The sequence below is a fragment of the Rhinopithecus roxellana genome, chromosome 7, assembly GCF_007565055.1.
Source record: "Rhinopithecus roxellana isolate Shanxi Qingling chromosome 7, ASM756505v1, whole genome shotgun sequence".
In the NCBI taxonomy this organism is placed as follows: Eukaryota; Metazoa; Chordata; class Mammalia; order Primates; family Cercopithecidae; genus Rhinopithecus; species Rhinopithecus roxellana.
The window spans coordinates 31,275,914-31,300,747 of record NC_044555.1 but is presented as its reverse complement, the minus strand read 5'-3'; the positions used below and the strand labels follow the sequence as shown (position 1 = coordinate 31,300,747).

General features: G+C 39.4%; 1 protein-coding gene across 2 annotated transcripts in view; it reads left to right on the top strand.

The window, feature by feature from the left end:
* Positions 1–24,834, top strand: part of MAOA (monoamine oxidase A) — a 99,539-nt gene that overhangs the window by 29,918 nt on the left and 44,787 nt on the right. For both annotated transcript variants that reach the window (XM_030934182.1, XM_030934183.1), the window contains one exon: positions 2,930–3,067. In XM_030934182.1, the coding sequence (XP_030790042.1) occupies positions 2,930–3,067 (138 nt within the window). The remainder of the gene's footprint in view (positions 1–2,929; positions 3,068–24,834) is intronic.

Here is a 24,834-nt window from a genome sequence, read left to right as displayed (position 1 = left end):
TTTATGGCTGCATAATATTCCATGGTGTATATGTGCCACATTTTCTTAATCCAGTCTGTCACAGATGGACATTTGGGTTGATTCCAAGTCTGCACGTATGTTTTGTAATTCTTGGCTGTGGGTTGCTAATTTTCCATGGAACTTTATCTGTGTGTAAATTATTTGAGGCCTAGGGGAAAAGGATTTGAGTCTACTTCAACCACCCGCCTTGACACTTTAAATTTTCCACCCAAGGTTTTTCATATCATATGGGTAGCGTAAATTCAGATGGAAAATATAAATAAAGATAAGCTTATTTTTTTTTTCCTTTTCTGTGTGACAATACTGAGACCTGCAAAATAATGGAAAATATAAAGTTGTGGATACAGCTAAAGCAATACTTAGAAGATATATAGTCTAAATTCTTCCATTAGAAAAGAAAAAGGCTATATGTAAATAAGCTAATCATGCAAAGAGTTAGAAAAGTAAGAGCAAAATAAATCCAAAAAAGGGGTAAAAAGGGCACACATCAATGATATAGAAAATAGACACCCAACAAAGAGGATCCATAAAATAAAAGTTGATTATTTGAAGAGACCTATTAAAGATACACAAGAAGTGTCCGATAAGATTTTTCCAGAAAAAGAAACATCCCAAATAAATAAGAGATGAGAGCCAGATGTGGGGCTCACGCCTGTAATCCCAGCACTTTGGGAGGCTGAGGCAGGTGCATCGCTTGAGCTCAGGAGCTCAAGATCAGCCTGAGCAACCCTAAGTCTACAGAAAATACAAAAATTAGCTGAGTGTGGTGGCACACACCTGTGGTCCCAGCTACTCAGGAGGCTGAGGTGGGAGAATTCGTAGACCCCGGGAAAGTCGAGGCTGCAGTGAGCCATGATCATGCCATTGTACTCCAGCTTGGGTGATAGAGTAAGACCCTGTCTCAAAAAATAATAATAAAAAAAGATGAAAATGAAGATATAATTACTGATGCAATAAAGAATAATTAAATGAAAAGAAGATGCCATGAACATTAAACCAACAGTTCTGAAACATATATGAAATGTACATATTATGAGAAAAATATAATTCATCAAAGTTAACATTGATTTAGTCTGGAAATAGAAGAGTAGTGCTTTAACCTAAAAATAAATTAAATGTGTAGTTTAAGATTTTCCCTAAAAAAAATCACCAAGCCTAGATAGTTCTACAGGTATGTTCTACATAATGTTCAAAGAATGGATCACTTTATTTACATACAAACCTTTCTACAGAATAGAAAAAAGTATGATCACTAAGGAGATTAGCAGTACTCTAATGCAAAAAACAGACAAGGCAGTAGAAGAAAGGAGAATCATAGGCCAGTCTCAATATTACTTACATAGATATGAAATTCTAAACAAAATGTTAGCATAGATATAAACATAGATATAAAAATTCTCAACAAAATGTTAGCAAAGCATATCCTCCAATAGAAAGATAATATCAGGTTGGGTAGCTCCAGGAAGGAAATGTTGAATAATACTAGACAATTTTCTGGAAATAACAAATTAGGTTAATTATAACAAAATACAAAGAGACTAGACAAGTTGCACTGTATAGACACACACACACATGCACACACACACATCTTTAAAGCATTAAAGAGCCAGCAAGCTAACAAGATAGGGAAGAATCACTGGGCCAACATCTGGAAAGGATTAACCTATTTTTCCCTGGGTGGCAGGGGGAGTTGCTAACCACTGAAGAAGCTCCCGAAGGCTGAGCAGTGCTTTGGACCTAGTGCAAAGCTAGGGTGACAGGTCAAGTCCAGAACCCCATGAAGTGTGTACTGATTTGTGGGAGAGTGTTGGTCAACTCCTTGTGCTGTGGAGTTGGGCTGCATCTAAGGACCAAGGGTGAATGGCAAGAAAGCTAGGTCAAATGTGCATTTTGGCCCAGCCTCAAATCATCTCAGGTACTGCAAATGGAATAAAGTTATCTAGTACTGTGAGGGTCCCAGGCTGTGGGCAGAAGCAAACATAAATCCTCTCTGAGAAAGATACCATCTTCCTAGGATTCAAATGATTTCTGCATGTTTTCAAGTGCAATGAGTGGCATTCAATAAAAAATAATCAGGCAAACAAGGAAAAAAGGCATGACAACATGCTTGAGAACTGGTATACACAACAAAATAGACACAGACCCTTTAGTTATTAGAAAAAAAAAAAAAGCCGTGGAGGGGTTACAGCTCACCAATATTCAATTTATTGATTAAATCATTGGGACTTGCCAATTAATAAAAACAGCTGAAAAGCATGGAGAACTGTATTTATGAGGGAACCCAGAGCCTCCCATTCCTACTCTCTGGGAGTGAGGGTAGCTTGTGAGGGCCACTGAGGGTGACAGGGAGGAAGGCCAAGTAAATAATTTTAGTTTATGATAGAGGGTTTGCATATTTGTAAATAATTTAGTGATATGTGAATCTTTTTATACCTTCTTGTATTCTTTTCCTATGATGCATTCTTTCCTGGAAGTGTTTTAAAATAGCATCTAGAACCATCAATGTGGACTGATTTAAGATTTCACCTGGTGGAAATTAGGGAATTAGGCTTTGGGTAGCTTCTCCAGTAATAACACCAGAGACAAGCTCACATAATAATTTAAATGTTTTGTAAAGGATCTAAACTGGCAGAATATACTACAGTGTTCTTTATCTTTTATGCATTGTGTTGCTGAATTGACCTTACCAATAGCTTTGCCAAATGATGGTGCTTAGTGATGAGTGTTAGACAGGATTGTGCCCCAGTTCTTGAGTGGAAGAGGAAAGACTGCCATTTTCAGTTGCTCTTTATAGGGGAGACATAAGGCACAATTAACTTTTAAAAAAATAAATGGGGTTTTTTTTTTACAAGACACATTTTTCCAAGTTTTAACTAAAGTCCTCTGACCAATTTTTCTCTTTTTGCAGAATGAGCATGTTAATTACGTAGATGTTGGTGGAGCTTACGTGGGACCAACCCAAAACAGAATCTTACGCTTGTCTAAGGAGCTGGGCATAGAGACTTACAAAGTGAATGTCTGTGAGCGTCTTGTTCAATATGTCAAGGTAAGGCTGACTTCACCCAAGTGACTGATAGGGAAACATTTTATTTGAGAAAACATTTGGTTTGTTTTTAGTTATTTTTCTTTCAAAGCAATTGTAAAAGTAGGCTCTTGACTTTTGAAGTAGTATTTGCCTTTCTTTTCTTGTTTTCTTTTTTCTTTTTCTTTTGAAAAAAATCGCTAAAGTCTCCTGGAATCACTGCAGGATATTATGACTCGGCTTGGCCTTCCTCCCTGTCACCCTCAGTGGCCCTCACAAGCTACCCTCACTCCCAGAGAGTAGGAATGGGAGGCTCTGGGTTCCCTCCTAATGCATTTGAAGGGCACTGGGGTGGGGGCGGCAGGTGCCTGCAACAGACATGTGCACACACACGCACACACACACACATGCACACGCATGCACACTCCCCTCCCCCAGCTGCAGGCAATCCCTGAGCGACCTAGGAAGCAACTCTAGAGCCCCAAGGAACACAAGAGTTTGAGGCCACTTCTTTAGCCTTTGAACTGGTTATTCATCCTCATTCTTACCTGGCATTATTTGGAATGCTTTATTTCCTCTGTACCTGCCCTTCACTCTTGGGAAGTCTAGCTTGTTTGTGCAGTTTCCTACTGTTTAAACAAGAGATTGTTTAAACTCTAGCCACTGATATCCACAGCTGTTGCCAGTGTTTTTCTTTCTCACTGAAGCCAAACATGGAGTGGCTGGAGTCTGGAAACACGCCTTGAGAAATCAAATTTCCCATCTGACATTGCAGCCTACTTCCTAGAGCTAGTGTCACTGAGGAAGGGGTTATTTACTCATTCTAATGTCAGAATTCCCACACCAATAACCACATCACTTCTCAAAAAATACATCCCTTCCCCTACTCCACCTTGGGCAATAACTGTGGGTCTGGAGGCTACAGGGCTTGGGGTGTGTCCTGGGAGTTGAGGATACTTGTGACATATGTACATTGATACCCAATCAGAAGAGACCAGAAACCTTTGTAAACTCTGATAGCCACATGGTTTCAGATGCTTGGGATAGTCTGGTGGTGACAGACGTGAAAAAGCAAATCAGTAGTCTTTTTATTCTTTTCTTTTCTTTTTACCTTTAAGCTCTGTTGGACTTGAAAATCAGTAGTCTTTAGAAAAACTGTGGGTTAAGAGGTCAAGGGAGGAATGAAGAAAGTATAATAAATTTCACAAAGTATTTAGGAACTCTGGTTACAACAGGCCGTGATCAAAAAGGAAAAACCCCTTTGCTTCCTCATTTTCTCTTTTCTGCACTGCACAGTGGACTAGTAAGTAATAACAACAGTAAGAATAATAGCTGCTAACATTTATTAAGCACTTTTACCTGTATTCTCACATTTAATATAGGGAGAGAGACCAAACCCTTTGCACTCAACTACTAATTAAACAGTCATGTAAATTCACTCTCCACTCCAACCGGGAAGCAAATGAGTGTGATGATTATCTTGGAATCTGAGCAGATTCATGCTGATAAGATTCAGAGGCTGAGAGGTTTTTAGTTTACCTGGAGGCTAACAATAAACAACAACTAAAAGCTTTTTATGCATGAACTCATTAAATCCTTACATCCACCCCGCTAGGCAGGCATTATCATCCCCATTTTAAGTATGAGAAACCAGAAGTTCAAAGAGGTTAAAGTGACTTGACAAGGCTGTAAAACTCCTAACAGTCTACCTAACCCCTGAGTGCGTGCTCTTCATTATCCCAATATATGGCCTAGGAAATGAAACTGAGGACTCTGAATGGAGATGTGCTGGACCTCCAAAGTTTGTTTGGCCACACACACATCTATAGTAAGATATCTCACTGTCAATATCACTGAAGCCTGGCTCATATGATAAGGAGATGCAGTCATTGAAAGACCACTTTTTTTTTTTCTACTTTCTTACTCTTCTTCCGGTTTCATGTTCCTTTTATGTACATTTTAAAAACTGGGAAAAACTGGAAATTTACAAGTATGTCCTCAAGCTAGGTACCTGCTAGTCTCCCAGCCACGCCCAGTCTAAAACTTGATATTGGGCTGAATGTGGTGGCTCACATCTGTAATTCCAGCCCTTTGGGAGGCCAAGGTGGGAGGATCATCTGAGACCAGGAGTTCTAGACCAGCCTGGACAACATAGTGAGACCTCTTCTCTGTGAAAAATAAAGAATTAGCTCGGCATGGTGGTGCATGTCCTGTAGTCCCAGCTACTTGGGAGGCTGAGGCAAGAGGATGGCTTGAGCCCAGGAGGTCGAGGTTACAGTGAGCCATGATCATGCCACTGCACTTCAGCCTGGGCAACAGCGCAAGACCCTATCTCAAAAATAAAAATAAAAAGCACGATGCTAAGGTGATAGTTTGAAAGTGGCACCCACAGCCAGCTTTTGTAAGTAATTTAGCTCCTCGTTGTTCTTGATGGAGGCAAGGTGGGGTTAAAATGATAAAATTCTGTTTGAGAATTTTGACTTTGCCTGAAAGTGATCAACAGATCTTGACATGCGGTCCAATCTTCCCAACAGGACCTTACAAATTACATATCTTAAGTGTCAGACTTTCTGATGTCTCTGAAATTTTCTGGGAACCCTGCTTTCTAGGAATCCAGATGTAATTGTTCTGTACTTTGAGAAGGTCCTGGTGCAAGCTTTAATAGAGGATGAACTAATGGAAAGACTTAAGGAGATGATGTATGCCACATTAGGTGCCTAAGTAAGGAAAGAGAAATGTTAAGAGTAGCATCCAGGGTCCCTTTTTTGATATTGTTGCTGCTGCTGGGCCCGCTGTAAGGTTGGATCCACACTACCCTGATAGTCCTGTTCCTAAGGAAAAAACAACCTCAGCTTTCTGGAGGGGAGGACTGCTCAACTTCTACCATATTTTTCTTTCACAAAAATACAAATATGGCTGCGCTGTTGCTTAATCTACTGGATAAAGGCATCTTGCCATGGCATTGGACTTGGTAGCCCGAGGCTGTTTTCAAGAATGTAAGGCAGAAAATAAAATAAAAACAAAAAAAGAGGCTGGGCGCAGTGGCTCACGCCTGTACTCCCAGCACTTTGGGGGGCCAAGGCAGGTGGATCACGAGGTCAGGAAATTGAGACTATCCTGGCTAACACGGTGAAACCCTGTCTCCACTAAAAATACAAAAAATTAGCCAGGCGTGGTGGCGGGCGCCTGTAGTCCCAGCTACCAGCTACTTGGGAGGCTGAGGCAGGAGAATGGTGTGAACCCGGGAGGCGGAGGTTGCAGTGAGCCGAGATCGCGCCACTGCACTCCAGTCTGGGCGACAGAGCGAGACTCCATCTCAAGAAAAAAAAAAAAAAGAAAAGAAAAGAAAACAAACAAACAAACAAGAATGCAAGGCATTGTTAACCTCTGGATCTTTGCCGTTGCATGGCCATGCACATCAACACAATGGTAATATTAGACCATAATTATTGCATATGTAGCATGTGGCAGGTATGTGCTAAAACACATACCGTGCCTATACTTTGGACAACAAATGGCACCTTTAAATCACAGCCACTGTGGTTGATCCCTCAAGGTCAGTACCACTCCCATAGTAATAATAATGACTACCCTCCCTACTGAGCTCCTAGTATGTTCCAGGCCCTGTGCCATTATCTTCCTTAACCCTCCATTGTCTTACTTAACCCTCACATGGATCCTAAGTTAGGGGTTATTTTGCCATTTCAGAAAAAAGTCTGAAGTTCAGAGGCCCAGTAACCTGCCTAAGAGAGTAAGGGAATTCAGATTAAGGTCTTTTGACTTTATGCTATCTCTTGCTAGTCCAGATTCTACTGTCAGGGACTGTGGACTCCAGGAAGCTGCCTTACAGTTTGTGCTTGTCCTGGCTCTTTTTGGCAGCTCTCTTCTGATGGTCATCCTGTGTCCTTCATTGTGTCCCCATATGCAGTGCTGGTGACCATTTTGCTCAATCTTTTGGCCCAGAAGCCTGAAAGAGCAGTGTTAACTACCTGCTATAGTACAATCACTGTGCCTTGGTTATTGTTTGATGGATGCAGTAACTGGAAAACAGCCATTTAACTGTCAGAAAATAAATGTTGAAGCTCTATTTTGAATTTTAGTACTTATTTACAAATAGCTAACCATTTAAGATGGTAAGCATCATTCTTTTCATTGAACACTTAATCTCATCAAATGAAAAGATGAAAAATAGAAATACATCTCATTAAACCATTCTCTCACATACTTTAACCTTTCAGAGAACACGTATTTTCACCCAAGGTAGACAGCAATGTTAAGGCAAAAAAGTAGTGGGTTGGTTAAAGTTTAGTTTATTTGATCTGAATGAATGCCTTTTTGCTAGTGTTTTCCAATACATCATATCATTTCTGGAATGAGAAGTACTCATTGTAGTAGATGTTTTTATGATGATCAGGAAACTATATTAGGGAAAAGCAGGAAGATATTTAGTTCAATATTCCAGATAAGATGGTTAATAAATTGTATACTAAAAGTAACTCTACTTATTTTAAAATATCTTAACTCTCACTGTTTTTCTCTACTTCTAGAGGAAAAGTGGGTGTTTCCCCAATGTGATAGTGTATTGGGTTAATAATGCAAATTGTCTTTGTGACACTTTCTGGATTGCTTTGTGACAACTTCAACTTTCATAATCTAATACAGTCAATATTTGTTTCTGTAAATAACATTGAAATGAAGAGGAGGATTGCCATTGTCTACATAAACCAATCAATAATCTTTGTGACCCAGATTGCTTCAGCTCTTAAATTTTCCCAATGCGAAACTTTGAAGAATGTTTAAATTGTTTAAACACTGTCAACAGTCTGTAACACATCTAGTGTCAGCTTATTCTAGGAAGGTTTTTACTATTCACCAAGGAACTACTCGTTACCTTTGTTAGATTGTGTTTACAGTGCAAGTTTTGACAAGACAGTGTGCAGTTCCAAGCCTGAGCCTCTCAGATGAATACTGAGGATACACCTTAGTACTGAGGATACACCTTAGTGATGTTTCCTCTACCTGATCCCTTCTCTTTCTGAGACTATGCCTATCTACACATTCATAGAGGATTCACATTGATACGCTAAATTCACTCATTGCTTAATATTTATATTTATGTATTTGAGAGAAATATATATTTACAGAGCAAAATCTACTCTGTACCAGATATTGTTCCAGGCTGCAGATAGAGTGGTGAACAAATGATCAAAATTTCTACTGTCATGGTCTTTCTAATCTAAAGAGAGAAGACAAGTAAACAAGAACAGTAAATAAATATTAGCTAACATTTTTGCCTGTATCCTTCATGGTTCTTGTGAATAGAATCCCTCTTCTAATTCTGGTTTAGTAGATCCTGATTCTTATATAATAGGTTCCTGACTGGTTTCTACAGTGAGCAGCTTTTATGAATTTTGTGAATTTGACATGGTTTTATTGGGGAGATTATATCTGATCTGTGAAATTAATATAAATTAATCATATCGTTGTGAACCTTAATGGTAGATTCTTAAATGGCATCAGCTAGATATTTTTACACTTGATCTTAGCCAAAAAGCCAAGAAGCAATAGCTAGATATGTTTAAAACGTTCTATTTATCAGTTGGGCACAGTGGCTCATGCCTGTAATCCCAGCACTTTGAGAGGCTGAGACAGGAGGATTGCTTGAGCCCAGGATTTTGAGACTAGCCTGGGCAACATAGTGAGGCCCCCATTGCTACAAAACAAATTGTTTTTAATATAATTTTAAAAATAAATAAAATAAAACATCCTCTTTATCAGTTCTTCTCTTCTGCATGGCATAAGGGAAGCAGCTGGACCTGACTGCCAAGCGGATTGATTCATTACTTGCTTTAGTAAATAAGATACTCCATCAGTATGAGTGTGTTTCATTGAGTTGTGGAGATCTTTTATTAAATTTTGCAGTGCTATGTGTTGCAGAAATAATGAAAATGTTGGATTCCATTTTTTTTTTCTTTTTTTTTCTTTTTTTCTTTTTTTTTGGCTTTCCGTGAGTTTCCCACACATCATAATGCAGGTAGGGTGAGGGGTATGGAGAGGGAGAACCCAGCCAGAAATGGAGCAAGGCATTTTGCAGAGGCTATGTCAAAGGAGAAATTGACAATTACATGCATTCTCACATTCTTCCTGCTTTTCACATCCTCTCTAAATAAAAGTAGAGACTATAAATATATACCACCCATTTGTTTTTAGAGAATGGTGTGATAAAGATTTATTTAAAACAACATAGACTTTGCTGACAGTAACAGCTCAGCAAGCATTTTTTTTTTCTTTTTTTATTAGTTCTATTCTTCCCACAGCCCTTTACTCCAGGTTTCTATGCCAACGACTGAAATCAAAGGCTTTTCACAATGTGTATGTTCTGGAATACTAAGTAAATTTTGTTGTTGCTAAGAGGAAAACTTGGTTTTAGCCAGCAGGCCATGCAGAAAGCAGAGTTTGTCTTAATGCTTACCAGACATAACCCCTCACTTCTAATAGAGTTTGACCCATGGCTTATATTAGAATTTCTTTTAGATAAGGGAGATTTCATTTGAAGTTTCTTTTAGCACCTTGTCCATACCCACTCACAGAAGACGTTTCTTTTGTCTTCAAAGGATACATTTTCACTTTCAATCCCTCTCGGAAACTCAAGAAGCAGAAAGTGTTAAGTCCTTGTAGGGATGTTACTTGTTGTATATTTGCCTCCTTTCTTTTTTTTTTTTTTTTTTTTTTTTTTTTTTTTTCACACCAGTCAGATGGTGATTATTTTTTTTTTTTTTTGTTATACTTTAAGTTCTAGGGTACATGTGCATAACGTGCAAGTTTGTTACATATGTATACTTATGCCATGTTGGTGTGCTGCACCCATCAACTCGTCAGCACCCATCAATTCATCATTTATATCTTGTATAACTCCCCAATGCAAGCCCTCCCTCCTCCCCCCTCCCCCCTCCCCATGATAGGCCCCAGTGCGTGATGTTCCCCTTCCCGAGTCCAAGTGATCTCATTGTTCAGTTCCCACCTATGAGTGAGAACATGCGGTGTTTGGTTTTCTGTTCTTGTGATAGTTTGCTAAGAATGATGGTTTCCAGCTGCATCCATGTCCCTACAAAGGACGCAAACTCATCCTTTTTTATGGCTGCATAGTATTCCATGGTGTATATGTGCCACATTTTCTTAATCCAGTCTGTCACAGATGGACATTTGGGTTGATTCCAAGTCTTTGCTATTGTGAATAGTGCCGCAATAAACATACGTGTACATGTGTCTTTGTAGTAGAATAATTTATAATCCTTTGGGTATATACCCAGTAGTGGGATGGCTGGGTCATATGGTACCTCTAGTTCTAGATCCTTGAGGAATTGCCATACTGTTTTCCATAATGGTTGAACTAGTTTACAATCCCACCAACAGTGTAAAAGTGTTCCTGTTTCTCCACATCCTCTCCAACACCTGTTGTTTCCTGACTTCTTAATGATTGCCATTCTAACTGGTGTGAGATGGTATCTCATTGTGGTTTTGATTTGCATTTCTCTGATGGCGAGTGATGATGAGCATTTTTTCATGTGTCTGTTGGCTGTATGAATATCTTCTTTTGAGAAATGTCTGTTCATATCCTTTCCCCACTTTTTGATGGGGTTGTTTGTTTTTTTCTCGTATATTTGTTTGAGTTCTTTGTAGATTCTGGATATTAGCCCTTTGTCAGATGAGTAGGTTGCAAAAATTTTCTCCCATTCTGTAGGTTGCCTGTTCACTCTGATGGTAGTTTCTTTTGCTGTGCAAAAGCTCTTTAGTTTAATTAGATCCCATTTGTCAATTTTTGCTTTTGCTGCCATTGCTTTTGGTGTTTTAGACATGAAGTCCTTGCCCATGCCTATGTCCTGAATGGTACTACCTAGATTTTCTTCTAGGGTTTTTATGGTATTAGGTCTAACATTTAAGTCTCTAATCCATCTTGAATTAATCTTCGTATAAGGGGTAAGGAAAGGATCCAGTTTCAGCTTTCTACTTATGGCTAGCCAATTTTCCCAGCACCATTTATTAAATAGGGAATCCTTTCCCCATTTCTTGTTTCTCTCAGGTTTGTCAAAGATCAGATGGCTGTAGATGTGTGGTATTATTTCTGAGGACTCTGTTCTGTTCCATTGATCTATATCTCTGTTTTGGTACCAGTACCATGCTGTTTTGGTGACTGTAGCCTTGTAGTATAGTTTGAAGTCAGGTAGCGTGACGCCTCCAGCTTTGTCCTTTTGACTTAGGATTGTCTTGGCAATGCGGGCCCTTTTTTGGTTCCATATGAACTTTAAAGCAGTTTTTTCCAATTCTGTGAAGAAACTCATTGGTAGCTTGATGGGGATGGCATTGAATCTATAAATAACCTTGGGGAGTATGGCCATTTTCACGATATTGATTCTTCCTATCCATGAGCATGGTATGTTCTTCCATTTGTTTGTGTCCTCTTTTATTTCGCTGAGCAGTGGTTTGTAGTTCTCCTTGAAGAGGTCCTTTACATCCCTTGTAAGTTGGATTCCTAGGTATTTTATTCTCTTTGAAGCAATTGTGAATGGAAGTTCATTCCTGATTTGGCTCTCTGCTTGTCTGTTACTGGTGTATAAGAATGCTTGTGATTTTGCACATTAATTTTGTATCCTGAGACTTTGCTGAAGTTGCTTATCAGCTTAAGGAGATTTTGGGCTGAGACAATGGGGTTTTCTAAATATACAATCATGTCATCTGCAAACAGGGACAATTTGACTTCTTCTTTTCCTAACTGGATACCCTTGATTTCTTTCTCTTGCCTGATTGCCCTAGCCAGAACTTCCAACACTATGTTGAATAGGAGTGGTGAGAGAGGGCATCCCTGTCTTGTGCCAGTTTTCAAAGGGAATTTTTCCAGTTTTTGCCCATTCAGTATGATATTAGCTGTGGGTTTGTCATAAATAGCTCTTATTATTTTGAGGTACGTTCCATCAATACCGAATTTATTGAGCGTTTTTAGCATGAAGGGCTGTTGAATTTTGTCAAAAGCCTTTTCTGCATCTATTGAGACAATCATGTGGTTCTTGTCTTTGGTTCTGTTTATATGCTGGATTACGTTTATTGATTTGCGAATGTTGAACCAGCCTTGCATCCCAGGGATGAAGCCCACTTGATCATGGTGGATAAGCTTTTTGATGTGCTGCTGAATCCGGTTTGCCAGTATTTTATTGAGAATTTTTGCATCAATGTTCATCAGGGATATTGGTCTAAAATTCTCTTTTTTTGATGTGTCTCTGCCAGGCTTTGGTATCAGGATGATGTTGGCCTCATAAAATGAGTTAGGGAGGATTCCCTCTTTTTCTATTGATTGGAATAGTTTCAGAAGGAATGGTACCAGCTCCTCCTTGTACCTCTGGTAGAATTCAGCTGTGAATCCATCTGGTCCTGGACTTTTTTTGGTGGGTAGGCTATTAATTGTTGCCTCAATTTCAGAGCCTACTATTGGTCTATTCAGGGATTCAACTTCTTCCTGGTTTAGCCTTGGGAGAGTGTAAGTGTCCAGGAATTTATCCATTTCTTCTAGATTTTCTAGTTGATTTGCGTAGAGGCGTTTATAGTATTCTCTGATGGTAGTTTGTATTTCTGTGGGGTCAGTGGTGATATCCCCTTTATCATTTTTTATTGCATCTATTTGATTCCTCTCTCTTTTCTTCTTTATTAGCCTTGCTAGCGGTCTGTCAATTTTGTTGATCTTTTCAAAAAACCAACTCCTGGATTCATTGATTTTTTGGAGGGTTTTTTCTGTCTCTATCTCCTTCAGTTCGGCTCTGATCTTAGTTATTTCTTGCCTTCTGCTAGCTTTTGAATGTGATTGCTCTTGCCTCTCTAGTTCTTTTAATTGTGATGTTAGAGTGTCCATTTTAGATCTTTCCTGCTTTCTCTTGTGGGCATTTAGTGCTATAAATTTCCCTCTACACACTGCTTTAAATGTGTCCCAGAGATTCTGGTATGTTGTATCTTTGTTCTCATTGGTTTCAAAGAACATCTTTATTTCCGCTTTCATTTCGTTATGTACCCAGTAGTCATTCAGGAGCAGGTTGTTCAGTTTCCATGTAGTTAAGCGGTTTTGATTGAGTTTCTTAGTCCTGAGTTCTAGTTTGATTGCACTGTGGTCTGAGAGACAGTTTGTTATAATTTCTGTTCTTTTACATTTGCTGAGGAGTGCTTTACTTCCAATTATGTGGTCAATTTTGGAATAAGTGCGATGTGGTGCTGAGAAGAATGTATATTCTGTTGATTTGGGGTGGAGAGTTCTATAGATGTCTATTAGGTCCGCTTGGTGCAGAGATGAGTTCAATTCCTGGATATCCTTGTTAACTTTCTGTCTCGTTGATCTGTCTAATGTTGACAGCGGAGTGTTGAAGTCTCCCATTATTATTGTATGGGAGTCTAAGTCTCTTTGTAAGTCTCTAAGGACTTGCTTTATGAATCTGGGTGCTCCTGTATTGGGTGCATATATATTTAGGAGAGTTAGCTCTTCCTGTTGAATTGATCCCTTTACCATTATGTAATGGCCTTCTTTGTCTCTTTTGATCTTTGATGGTTTAAAGTCTGTTTTATCAGAGACAAGGATTGCAACCCCTGCTTTTTTTTGTTCTCCATTTGCTTGGTAGATCTTCCTCCATCCCTTTATTTTGAGCCTATGTATGTCTCTGCATGTGAGATGGGTCTCCTGAATACAGCAGACTGATGGGTCTTGACTCTTTATCCAGTTTGCCAGTCTGTGTCTTTTAATTGGAGTATTTAGTCCATTAACATTTAAGGTTAATATTGTTATGTGTGAACTTGATCCTGCCATTATGATATTAACTGGTTATTTTGCTCGTTAGTCGATGCAGTTTCTTCCTAGCCTCGATGGTCTTTACATTTTGGCATGTTTTTGTGATGGCTGGTACCGGTTGTTCCTTTCCATGTTTAGGACTTCCTTCAGGGTCTCTTGTAAGGCAGGCCTGGTGGTGACAAAATCTCTAAGCATTTGCTTATCTGTAAAGGATTTTATTTCTCCTTCACTTATGAAACTTAGTTTGGCTGGATATGAAATTCTGGGTTGAAAATTCTTTTCTTTAAGAACGTTGAATATTGGCCCCCACTCTCTTCTGGCTTGTAGAGTTTCTGCCGAGAGATCTGCTGTTAGTCTGATGGGCTTCCCTTTGTGGGTAACCCGACCTTTCTCTCTGGCTGCCCTTAAGATTTTTTCCTTCATTTCAACTTTGGTGAATCTGGCAATGATGTGTCTTGGAGTTGCTCTTCTGGAGGAGTATCTTTGTGGCGTTCTCTGTATTTCCTGAATTTGAATGTTGGCCTGCCCTACTAGGTTGGGGAAGTTCTCCTGGATGATATCCTGAAGAGTGTTTTCCAACTTGGTTCCATTTTCCCCCTCACTTTCAGGCACCCCAATCAGACGTAGATTTGGTCTTTTTACGTAATCCCATACTTCTTGCAGGCTTTGCTCATTTCTTTTTCTTCTTTTTTCTTTTGGTTTCTCTTCTCGCTTCATTTCATTCATTTGATCTTCAATCGCTGATACTCTTTCTTCCAGTTGATCGAGTCGGTTACTGAAGCTTGTGCATTTGTCACGTATTTCTCGTGTCATGGTTTTCATCTCTGTCATTTCGTTTATGATCTTCTCTGCATTAATTAGTCTAGCTGTCAATTCTTCCACTCTTTTTTCAAGATTTTTAGTTTCTTTGCGCTGGGTACGTAATTCCTCCTTTAGCTCTGATAAGTTTGATGGACTGAAGCCTTCTTCTCTCCTCTCGTCCAAGTCATTCTCTGACCAGCTTTGATCCGTTGCTGGCGATGGGCTGCGCTCCTTCGCAGGGGGAGATGCGCTCTTATTTTTTGAATTTCCACCTTTTCTGCCCTGCTTCTTCCCCATCTTTGTGGTTTTATCTGTCTCTGGTCTTTGATGGTGGTGACGTACTGATGGGGTTTTGGTATAGGTGTCCTTCCTGTTTGATAGTTTTCCTTCTGACAGTCAGAAGGACTGTCTGTTGGTCTGTTGGAGATTGCTTGAGGTCCACTCCAGACCCTGTTTGCCTGGGTATCAGCAGCAGAGGTTGCCGAAGATAGAATATTGCTGAACAGCGAGTGTACCTGTCTGATTCTTCCTTTGGAAGTTTCCTCTCAGGGGTGTACTCCACCCTGTGAGGTGTGGGGTGTCAGACTGCCCCTAGTGGGGGATTTCTCCCAGCTAGGCTACTCAGGGGTCAGAGACACACCTGAGCAGGCAGTCTGTCCGTTCTCAGATCTCAACCTCCGCGTTGGGAGATCCACGGCTCTCCCCAAAGCTGTCAGACAGAGTCGTTCGCGTCTGCACCGGCTCCCGCTACTTCCCCTGTTGGTCTTCAGCTGTGCGCTGTCCCCAGAGGTGGAGACTACAGAGACAGGCAGGCTTCCTTGAGCTGCTGTGAGCTCCACCCAGTTCGAGCTTCCCAGCGGCTTTGTTTACCTAGTTAAGCCTCAGCAATGGCGGGCGCCCCTCCCCCAGCCTCGCTGCTGCCTTGCGGATAGATCGCGGCAGACTGCTGTGTTAGCAGTGAGGGAGGCTTCGTGGGCGTGGGACCCTCCCGGCCAGGATTGGGATATATTCTCCTGGTGTGCCTGTATGCTTACAGCGCAGTATTGGGGTGGGAGTTACCCGATTTTCCAGGTGTTGTGTGTCTCAGTTCCCCTGGCTAGGAAAACGGATCCCCTTCCCCCTTGCGCTTCCAGGTGAGGCGATGCCTCGCCCTGCTTCAGCTCTCGCTGGTCAGGCTGCAGCAGCTGACCAGCACCGATTGTCCGGCACTCCCTAGTGAGATGACCCCAGTACCTCAGTTGAAAATGCAGAAATCACCGGTCTTCTGTGTCGCTCGCGCTGGGAGTTGGAGACTGGATCTGTTCCTATTCGGCCATCTTCGCCTCCTTTCTTTTAAACACCTGAATTCATCCCTCCTGATTCCATGCTATTAATATTGCCTTCCATCTGTAATGTACTGATACATGTTTTACCTCACTTGAGCTTCCCAATGGTCCTAGGAGTAAACAGCATTATTTTTCCCAACTCAGACAGCGTAGGAGCCAAAGTGTGGCTTTCCAGCTCTGAGCCCAGTGTTCTGTGGGTTACATCACTTTGTTTTTTATTCCAGAGTTAACTTATGAACCCTTCTAATAAACTGCTCCAAGATATGACAAAAATCACTTTATCCCAAAAGGCTCTGGAGTTGTAAGATGCCACTTTGGAAACAGGGACTCCAGTGGATGTAGGTGTGGTTGTTCATGGGAGCTGTATGTGACACAGTTCACATTTCACAGTTCACAGTTCACAGTGGTTGTACATGGGAGCTGCATGTGGCACAGTGGCTTCTTCTCTTCTCTTGCACCCTGAACTGTAGTCTGAGAGGTCCTCTGGCCTTCAGTGAGCACCTGCCACTAAACAGCCCCCAGAGTGTCCCAGTTAGGCTTAGCAGGCTGAAGACCACAGATGGATTCTATTGTTTTATTAAAATACTAAGTCTGGAGGTCTAAGGCATGGTTTGAAATTGCTGGCTATATATTCTTTTTGTTAAATGATCCATGTAAACTTATTATTCAAAGTATGGCCCAAGTATTGGCCAGTATTTTATGTTATGCCATTATATCCTGCCTGATTAGGATTTGAAGTGGTTCTTGACAAGTGTTACTAATTTGGATAAGTCAGGGTAGAAGATAGAAAAAACAAAACAAACAAACAAAAAAACACCAGTTAGGTAAGGACAAGCAAGCGGTGACAGGCCTGTGCTCATGGTAAGAAATTATGTTTTGATGATAGAAATGAGATAATACAGGAGGCATTACTTTCTTATCTCAATTACAATTCTGAGTAGGTTTTAAAAGCAGAGAGGCTAAAAATGTTTACGTATTTTCAGTTTGATCTATCCAGTATCCAGTATAAGGATATATGAAGATAGCTGGTAAAAAATTAGTTTTTAGTAACTTTCATTCTTTTTTCCCCCTCGCTTTGAAAAGACTTCATTTGCTGCTTGTGAGTTCCCAGAGAGCTTAATGGCAGAATCCCTCTTAAAGCTCTGCATTGTTTAGAGAGCTAGGTCAGCATTAGTCATCTCCTCTCAGAGGCTCCTTCTTCCTATAAACTCTCAGGGTTACATCTCAGATTTGGTTTCAAAAATATAAAGTTTCTACTCAGCGACAACCCAATATATAGCAAAATAAGTTAATTATTAGATTTTTTCTTCCACCCATTTTGTTTTCTTTTAAAAAAATGGTAAAGTGCACTAACATAAAATTTATCATCTTCACCATTTTTAGGTGTACAGTTAATTCAGTAGCATTAAGTACATCCACATTGTTGTGCCACTGTCACCGCCCATCCATCCAACAGAACCCCTCTCATCTTCCTTCCATTCATTTCTAATAGGGACTAATTCACTACAGGAATTGTTTTCTAACCATTCATTGAGAAGTAACCTAGCATCACCCCCCAACTGGCAGCATAGAAAGGGAGTTAAGTCAGACACAAAGGATTTCTCTCACACTCAGGCTGAGGGACTTTGTGATCACACATAATCATGTAGGGCCTCAGCATTTGGGTTAATGGCCAAAAGAACTTTGTGAATGGAATTAAACATCATATGAGCAGCTTCCTCAAGAGAAAATTGCTCTAGTCTGCATGATAACTGAACTCCTGGAGGTTCTGACCTTTCAGGTTAGAATGTAGTTGTCTCTCAGAGGTTAAAATCTCCCCCTTCCTCCTTGCTTTCTACGTCCTTCCTATTTCTTCTCAGCAACCCCTGTCCTCACCCCAGTGGCATGCACATTACTCCAGTCAAAAGACTCAATTATTGATCTTTAATTTTCAAACTTTTGCAAAGTAGCCTTCTAACAGTTGAAATCTTAAATAGCCTCTAACGTCCAATGAATCCCATATCTAGTCCATTCTGGGCACTTCCTGAAGAAGGGAAATTCAGTTGTCCCATGATCACATGTTGAGCCAGCTAGAAAACCTTTTCTGTCATTGCCTCATCCTGCCACCTAATAGGATCGATGCTGCCATGTAGCCCTCTGTATCACGTGCAGACTCAAACCTTTTTCATTTCTATGTCAAATTCAATGAACAGATACCTTTTGAAAACCTACTGGGCCACAGAGTTTTAGTAAGTGGCTGTTACTCCTACTTTAGAGATAAGAGAAAGTTATAATAATGAGAGTGGTTCAAGGTCCTACAGAAGTGAGAAAGAAAGAGGGACAGACATAAAAGCCTAGTTAATTACTAACCTTTGCAAACACAGAGCTTCAAACCTAAAAGAGACAAATAATGATAATAATGTCAATACCTGATATTTGACAGTCCAGTACTAATTTCATAGCACTTCATTTTAGTTTTTGCTTTGTGTTTGGGTTTTATGCAACCAGAAGAAGAAAATACCTGATGGAATCACAGAAAGCTTGAGTGTTAATTATAGTTCAGTGTAGTGAATGCTTTGATCCTGAAGGCTGTGAAACTGAGTCGTTTTCATTTAGAAGACTTCTCATGTCAGGTTTTTCAAACAAAGAGAATGATTAGTAAACTATTCAATTACCTTTCATTCCCATAGCTCTTCTGTAATTTGTAAGACTCAAATGATACACACTGAACCTCGGGCTGAGATTTAGTTTTATGTATTTGCCAAAGTACACAGTAGCCTAGTTTCCATAGCCATATCTAGCAGATAAATGTCTCTGAAAAAAAAAAAATCAGGCTTCAGAGACAATGGGAGGAAATCACTGTGGCTCACACCTGCGGACCAGCAATGGGTGACAAAAGTGGACCCTGGGACACAGACATGGGTGCAGTCACTAATTGACATCATTATTTGAACATCCACCAGTGGAGTAGCCCTGAGTATCTGTGGCTTTTCCCAATCTGTAAATTAAAAAAAAAAAAAAAAAATACTATTCTGATGTTTAAATGCTGGGAAGATGGTGCTAAGAGCATAATGACTCTTAGTTCATCCACCCTTTCATTCCATGCCATCACCCTATCTCTGCCATCATGGTTATAAAGCCATCACTGAAGTAACTTCATCCAGTAGTAGGGGGCAGGGCCACATCCTCCCAGACACTGTGATACACAAGGTGAATGCACTCACTTAACAGCTTAGCTGACAAGAAGCTCTGCTTTGCCCTTGGCCCTCTCTACCTGCTCTGATATACTTTCTCACTGCACTGTCTTGTTAGGAGGAGGACGGGCTGAGGGCAGAAACTCTGCATGAAGCCCATGATGCACTTGCAATTTTAGCTAGATGTACAAGCAGTTTCCTTCCTTTCTCCTATTTGATTCGGTGTTGTGGAATGTGCCCTTTTGTCCAGAAGGGATACAAATGAAATTGTATTCCCATGTGTAACATTTGGAAAATAAATATTCTGGTTATCACAGCTTCTCTTTCATTGCATATTTTCCTGTGTTATGTCATGCTTCTGCCAGTGCAAGCCAGAATGTGAAGTATGCCTAGGGGAATATTTCTCAAGTTTTTTCTAAGCAACATTAATCTTAAAAATACTTTGCAAAAACAGGGCATTTGGTGGTCAGATAAATTTTGGAAGTGCTCCGTATTCTATCCCTGTCTTTGATAGTCAAGGTGCCCGTTAACAAATTAGGAGTCCTAGGAAGCCTGGCAATAAAAAAGACTATTGAACACAAACCAGGATTTCCCAGACTTACGACCATGGAAACTATTTTCATATAACACCTGTAAAGATCAGAGTAAGAGATGCTAACACAGGAGGTGTTTTTAGAGATTTAGGTTCACAAATTATCAAAACTACTCAGGAATAAATAGAAAATTGAATAGACCTATAATAAGAAAAGAGATTGAATTAGTAATTTAAAATATCCCACAGAAACAAACCCAGACACAAATGGCTTTACTGGTAAATTTTACCAAAAGTTTAAAGAAGAATTAATACCAATTCTTTATAAATTCTTCTGAAAAAATACAGGAGGAGGAAAGATTTCTCAATTCGTCCTGTGAGGTCAGTATTATCCTGAATAACAAAACCAAAGACATCACAAGAAAACTGCAAACCAATATCCCCCTATATAGAGATGCAAAAATCTTCAAGAAAATACTAGCAAACCGAATCTAGCAATATATTAAAAGGTTATACACCATGACTAAGTAGGATTTATTCCAGGAATGCAAGGTTAGTTTAACATACAAAAAGTCCAATAATGTAATGCACCACCATATTAATAGGATGAAGGACCAATAGCACGTGATCATCTCAACAGACAGAGCAGAAACATTTGACAAAATTTAGTGCCCTTTTATGATAAAACCACTAGAAAAACTAAGAATAGAGGAGAACTTCCTCAACCTAATAAAGGGCATCTACAAAAAACCCACAGCTACCATAATACTCAATGGTAAAAGATGGAAAGCTTTCCTTCTCAAATCAGGAGCAAGACAAAGATATTTACTCTGGCCACTTGTATTTAACATTGTACTAGAGATTTTAGCCAGGGCACTTAGGCAAGGAATCCAAAAAAAAAAAAAAAAAAAAAAGAGAAGAAAAATTGTATTTGCAGATGACATGATCTTGTATATAGAAAATCCTGATACTGACTAAAACAACTCATAAAACTGTTAAACAAGTTCATCAAGGTTGCAGGATACAAGTTCAATATTCAAAAATAAATTTTATTTCTATACAGTAGCAATGAACAGTCTGAAATGAAATTAAGAAAACAACTTCAGAAAATCACTTAAAATAGCATCAAAAAACAATAAAATACTTAGGAATAAATTTAACCAAAGAAATGTAAGACTTACATACCTAAAACTACAAAATATCATTGAAATAAATTAAAGATGTAAATAAATGGAGGCATCCTGTGTTCATGGGCTTAATATTGTTAGGGTGACAATATTTCCCAAATTGAACTATGTTTTTAACACAATCTCTTTCAAAATCCTAGCTGACTGTTTTTGCAGAAATTGGGAGACTGATCCTAAAATGTATATGTAAATGCAAGAGACCCATAATAGCCAAAGCAGTTTTAAAAGAGAAGAACAAATTTGAAGGACCCACACTTCCTGGTTTCAAAAATTACTATGAAGCTAGTGTGCTAAAACAATGCATACTTGTATAAAAACAATGTGTACTTGTATAAGGATAAACATATTGGTAAATGGAGTAGAACTGTGATTTCAGAAATAAACCCTTACATTTATGGCCAATTGATTTTTGTCAAGGGTAGCAAGGCAACTCAGTGCAAAAAGTAAAGTAAGTTATTTCAACAAATGGTATTGGAACAACTGGATATCCACATGCAAAATAATGAAGTTGGACCTCTTCTCACACTATACACAAACATTAACTCATTTTAGACCTAACTACAAGAGCTAAAACTGTAAAACTCCTAGAAGAAAAAATAATAAATCTCTGTGAGTTAGGCAGTGATTTATTTGATGATACTGAAAGCACAAGCAACAGAAGAAAAAATAGATAAACTGGTCTTCATCAAAAAAAGTTTTTGAAGTGTTGTCATTTGCATACCATCAAGAAACTGAAAAGACAATCCATAAAATGGGAGAAAATATTTTCAAATCATATATCTGACAAAAGGACTTGTATTCAGAATATATAAAGAACTCTAACAACTCAATAATAAAAAGACAACCCAATTCAAAAATGGACAAAGGACTTGAATAGATACTTTGCCAAAAAAAGATATGCAGATGATCAATAAGCATCTGAAAAGATATTAGGGAAATGCAAGTCAAAACCACAATGAGATATCACTTCACACCCAACAGGATGGCTGTAATAAAAAAGGCAGATGTTAGTAGGAGTTGTGCAGGATGGGGCGACATTGGAACCCTCATCCATTGCTGCTAGAAGTGTAAAATGGTGCAGCCACTTTGGAAAATAGGTTGGCAGTTCTTCAAAATGCAATGTGAGAGAAAGAAGAGTGACTACTAATAATTAAGGGCTTCTTCCTGGGGTAAAGAAAATGTTCTAAAATGAGATGTGGTGATGGTTGCATGCTCTGTGAATATACCAAAGACCATTGAATTGTACACTATAAATGGATGAATTATAGGATATGTGAATGATATGTTAATAAAGCTGTTAAATAGCCTTTTGTCCTCACAGTGTGATATTTTCATCTTTTTTCACACTTCCCGTTTCTCCTGAGTTAATGGCATCTGTGAAAGAGGAAAACTATTTTTTAAAAAAACTCTGTCATTATCTTTAATTACAAAAAAGCTGCCAGAAGCACTCATTATTGTTTCTATCTTAACTGTTTTGTTTGTAATTTCTGTATATAACTAGAATCCCTTGGAAAAGACGACATAAATTTCTTTTAAAACCCTTCACTGTTGGGGCCAGGCACAGTGGCTCATGCCTATAATCCCAGCACTTTGGGAGGCCAAGACAAGAGGATCACTTGAGCCCAGGAGTGCAAGACCAGCCTGAGCAATAAAGTGAGGCCCCATCTCTACAAGAAAAAGCAAATAAATAAAAATACAAAAATTAGCCATGCATAGTGGCACACACCTATAGTCCCAGCTTATTTGGGAAGCTGAGGCTGGAAGATCACTTAAATCTGAGAGTTTGAGGCTGCAGTGAGCTGTGATCACAACACTACACTCCAGCCTGGGTGACAGAGAAAGATCCTGTCTAAAAAAAAAAAATAAAACCCGTCATTGTTGATGATATATCATCATTTATATCTGAGTTTAATGGTTCTCTTTTTCCAGAGATGGGACTGCACAACTCAGGCGCCCATTGCATTGGTAGCTGTACAAGTCTTGAGACAGAGGCTGAGAATATGAAATATCAGGTCATAAACAAACACATAGGAATGTGCTGCCAGCCCTTGAAATGATGTGAGAGGTTATAGATAATTTGGTATTCGTAAACATGGAGCAGAGGCATGAAAAATGTAAACCATAAGACTGTGCAAATATAATAACAAATGTGAGGGTGGATAAGTTCCCCAGGGAAATGGGAAAGGGGTGGGCAGAAGGAAAGGAAAAGGCTAAGGATCAGACTCTGGGGGATTCAGTGGATCATAGAAGGAGGGGTCTTGGGGTACTAGGCTGAGACTTGGGACAACTAGCACTATCTGATGGGGTGGTATCAAATTCAGCCAAGTGCTAATGGGATGGATACATCCCTTCATATCTGGCTAAAAGGAGCTCATGGGTGACCATAGAGAAAAGGGCACCCATGGACTTTTGAGGATACAAGTCAGATTTTAGAAAACAGAAGGATGTGAAGGCAATGGGGGCATCATTTGAGTGAGACTGTTGAAAGAATGCAAAGAGGATGACAAATGAAAAGGATAGATGTCTCCATGTAGGTTATGAAGGCTTTTTGTAGAAAGAGTGAAGCTATGTATGTTTGAAGAGAGCTTGGATACCTGCATTTGGAAAGAGGAAGATAATGCTTTTGTTAACTATTAATACAACACAAAACTGCCATCCTATTTAATGGATCTCTTCTTAGAGATTTTAAAATTTAAAGCATTGTTATAAACTATAGAAAATAAATTAGAAGATTCATCTTACGGGCTTTGTCACAAAACAATGGGACTAGAAGGGTCTCAAGGTATTCATATAAGCTGGACAGGCATATTTCTAAATTAATCTGGAAGATAACTCTTTATCTTGAAGATGATTAAAGAAGACTATTTGGCAGCTTCCCCAGTGACCTATGATACTCTAATAACACTCACTTCCTGTTGCTTAACTCAAATATAAAAGTACAGAGAGATGAAACTCTCCAATGTGCCAATCAGGAAATGCTATTTTGCTTACTATAAACTTATCTTATAGAACCAACAATAAAGAATTATGTGGGAGCCATAAACTGCTATCTCCTGGCAATTGTCTTCTGTTATTATGAACATTAGTAGATTGAAGATGTAGTTTCTCAAAGGGACTTAAGTGTTTGGGGGCACGGTTCCAGGGACATTGCGTTCTGCTTGACATAAACAGTTTCTGCTGTATCAAAGACACTGCCCTTTAGAGATTAATGGCCACTTTGGAAAACCAGTAAGCTTTCAGAGTGTAGGTACAAAATGAACTTGACTATTACACTAGATTATTTTTCCTTTTATTTTTAAAGAGCAGTAATCATTTGGAAGTATTCCCAGAACCCCTGCTTCACCCTCTTAGGTCATAAAAGCATTCCTTACTGAGAAGTGGCTTAATATTGAGAAACTGCTGACACCTTCGTGAGAAAACTATAGAATCACATTTTGGAGATTGAGAGGGTCCACACTGTCAGGCAGTTCTCACTCAGCCAAGAGACATCTTCCAGGCACCCCTACTGCACTACTTTAGAGATTCGCACATGCGAAAGTGTTCCCCACATACGTGCATTTATTTTTAGCAGGTTTGGGTTTTCTGTGAAATGAGAACAGAGAAGCCAGAAACTGATAGGGGTGAAACTAATTGATGAAATCCTTTATCAACAGCAAAGAAGTTTATGTTATGGGCCTTTATGGTCTTCTTGTTTTTTTGTTCTTTTTTTTCTTTTTTTGAGACAGAGTCTCGCACTGTCACCTAGGCTGGAGTGCAGTGGCACGATACCAGCTCACTGCAGCCTCTGCCTCCAGGGTTCAAGCAATTCTCCTGCCTCAGCCTCTCGAGTAACTGAGATTAGAAGTGTCCACCACCACGCCCGGCTGATTTTCTTTTTTTTTTTTTTTTGTATTTTTTATAGAGATGAGTTTTTTTTGTTTGTTTGTTTGTTTGTTTGAGATGAAGTCGTGCTCT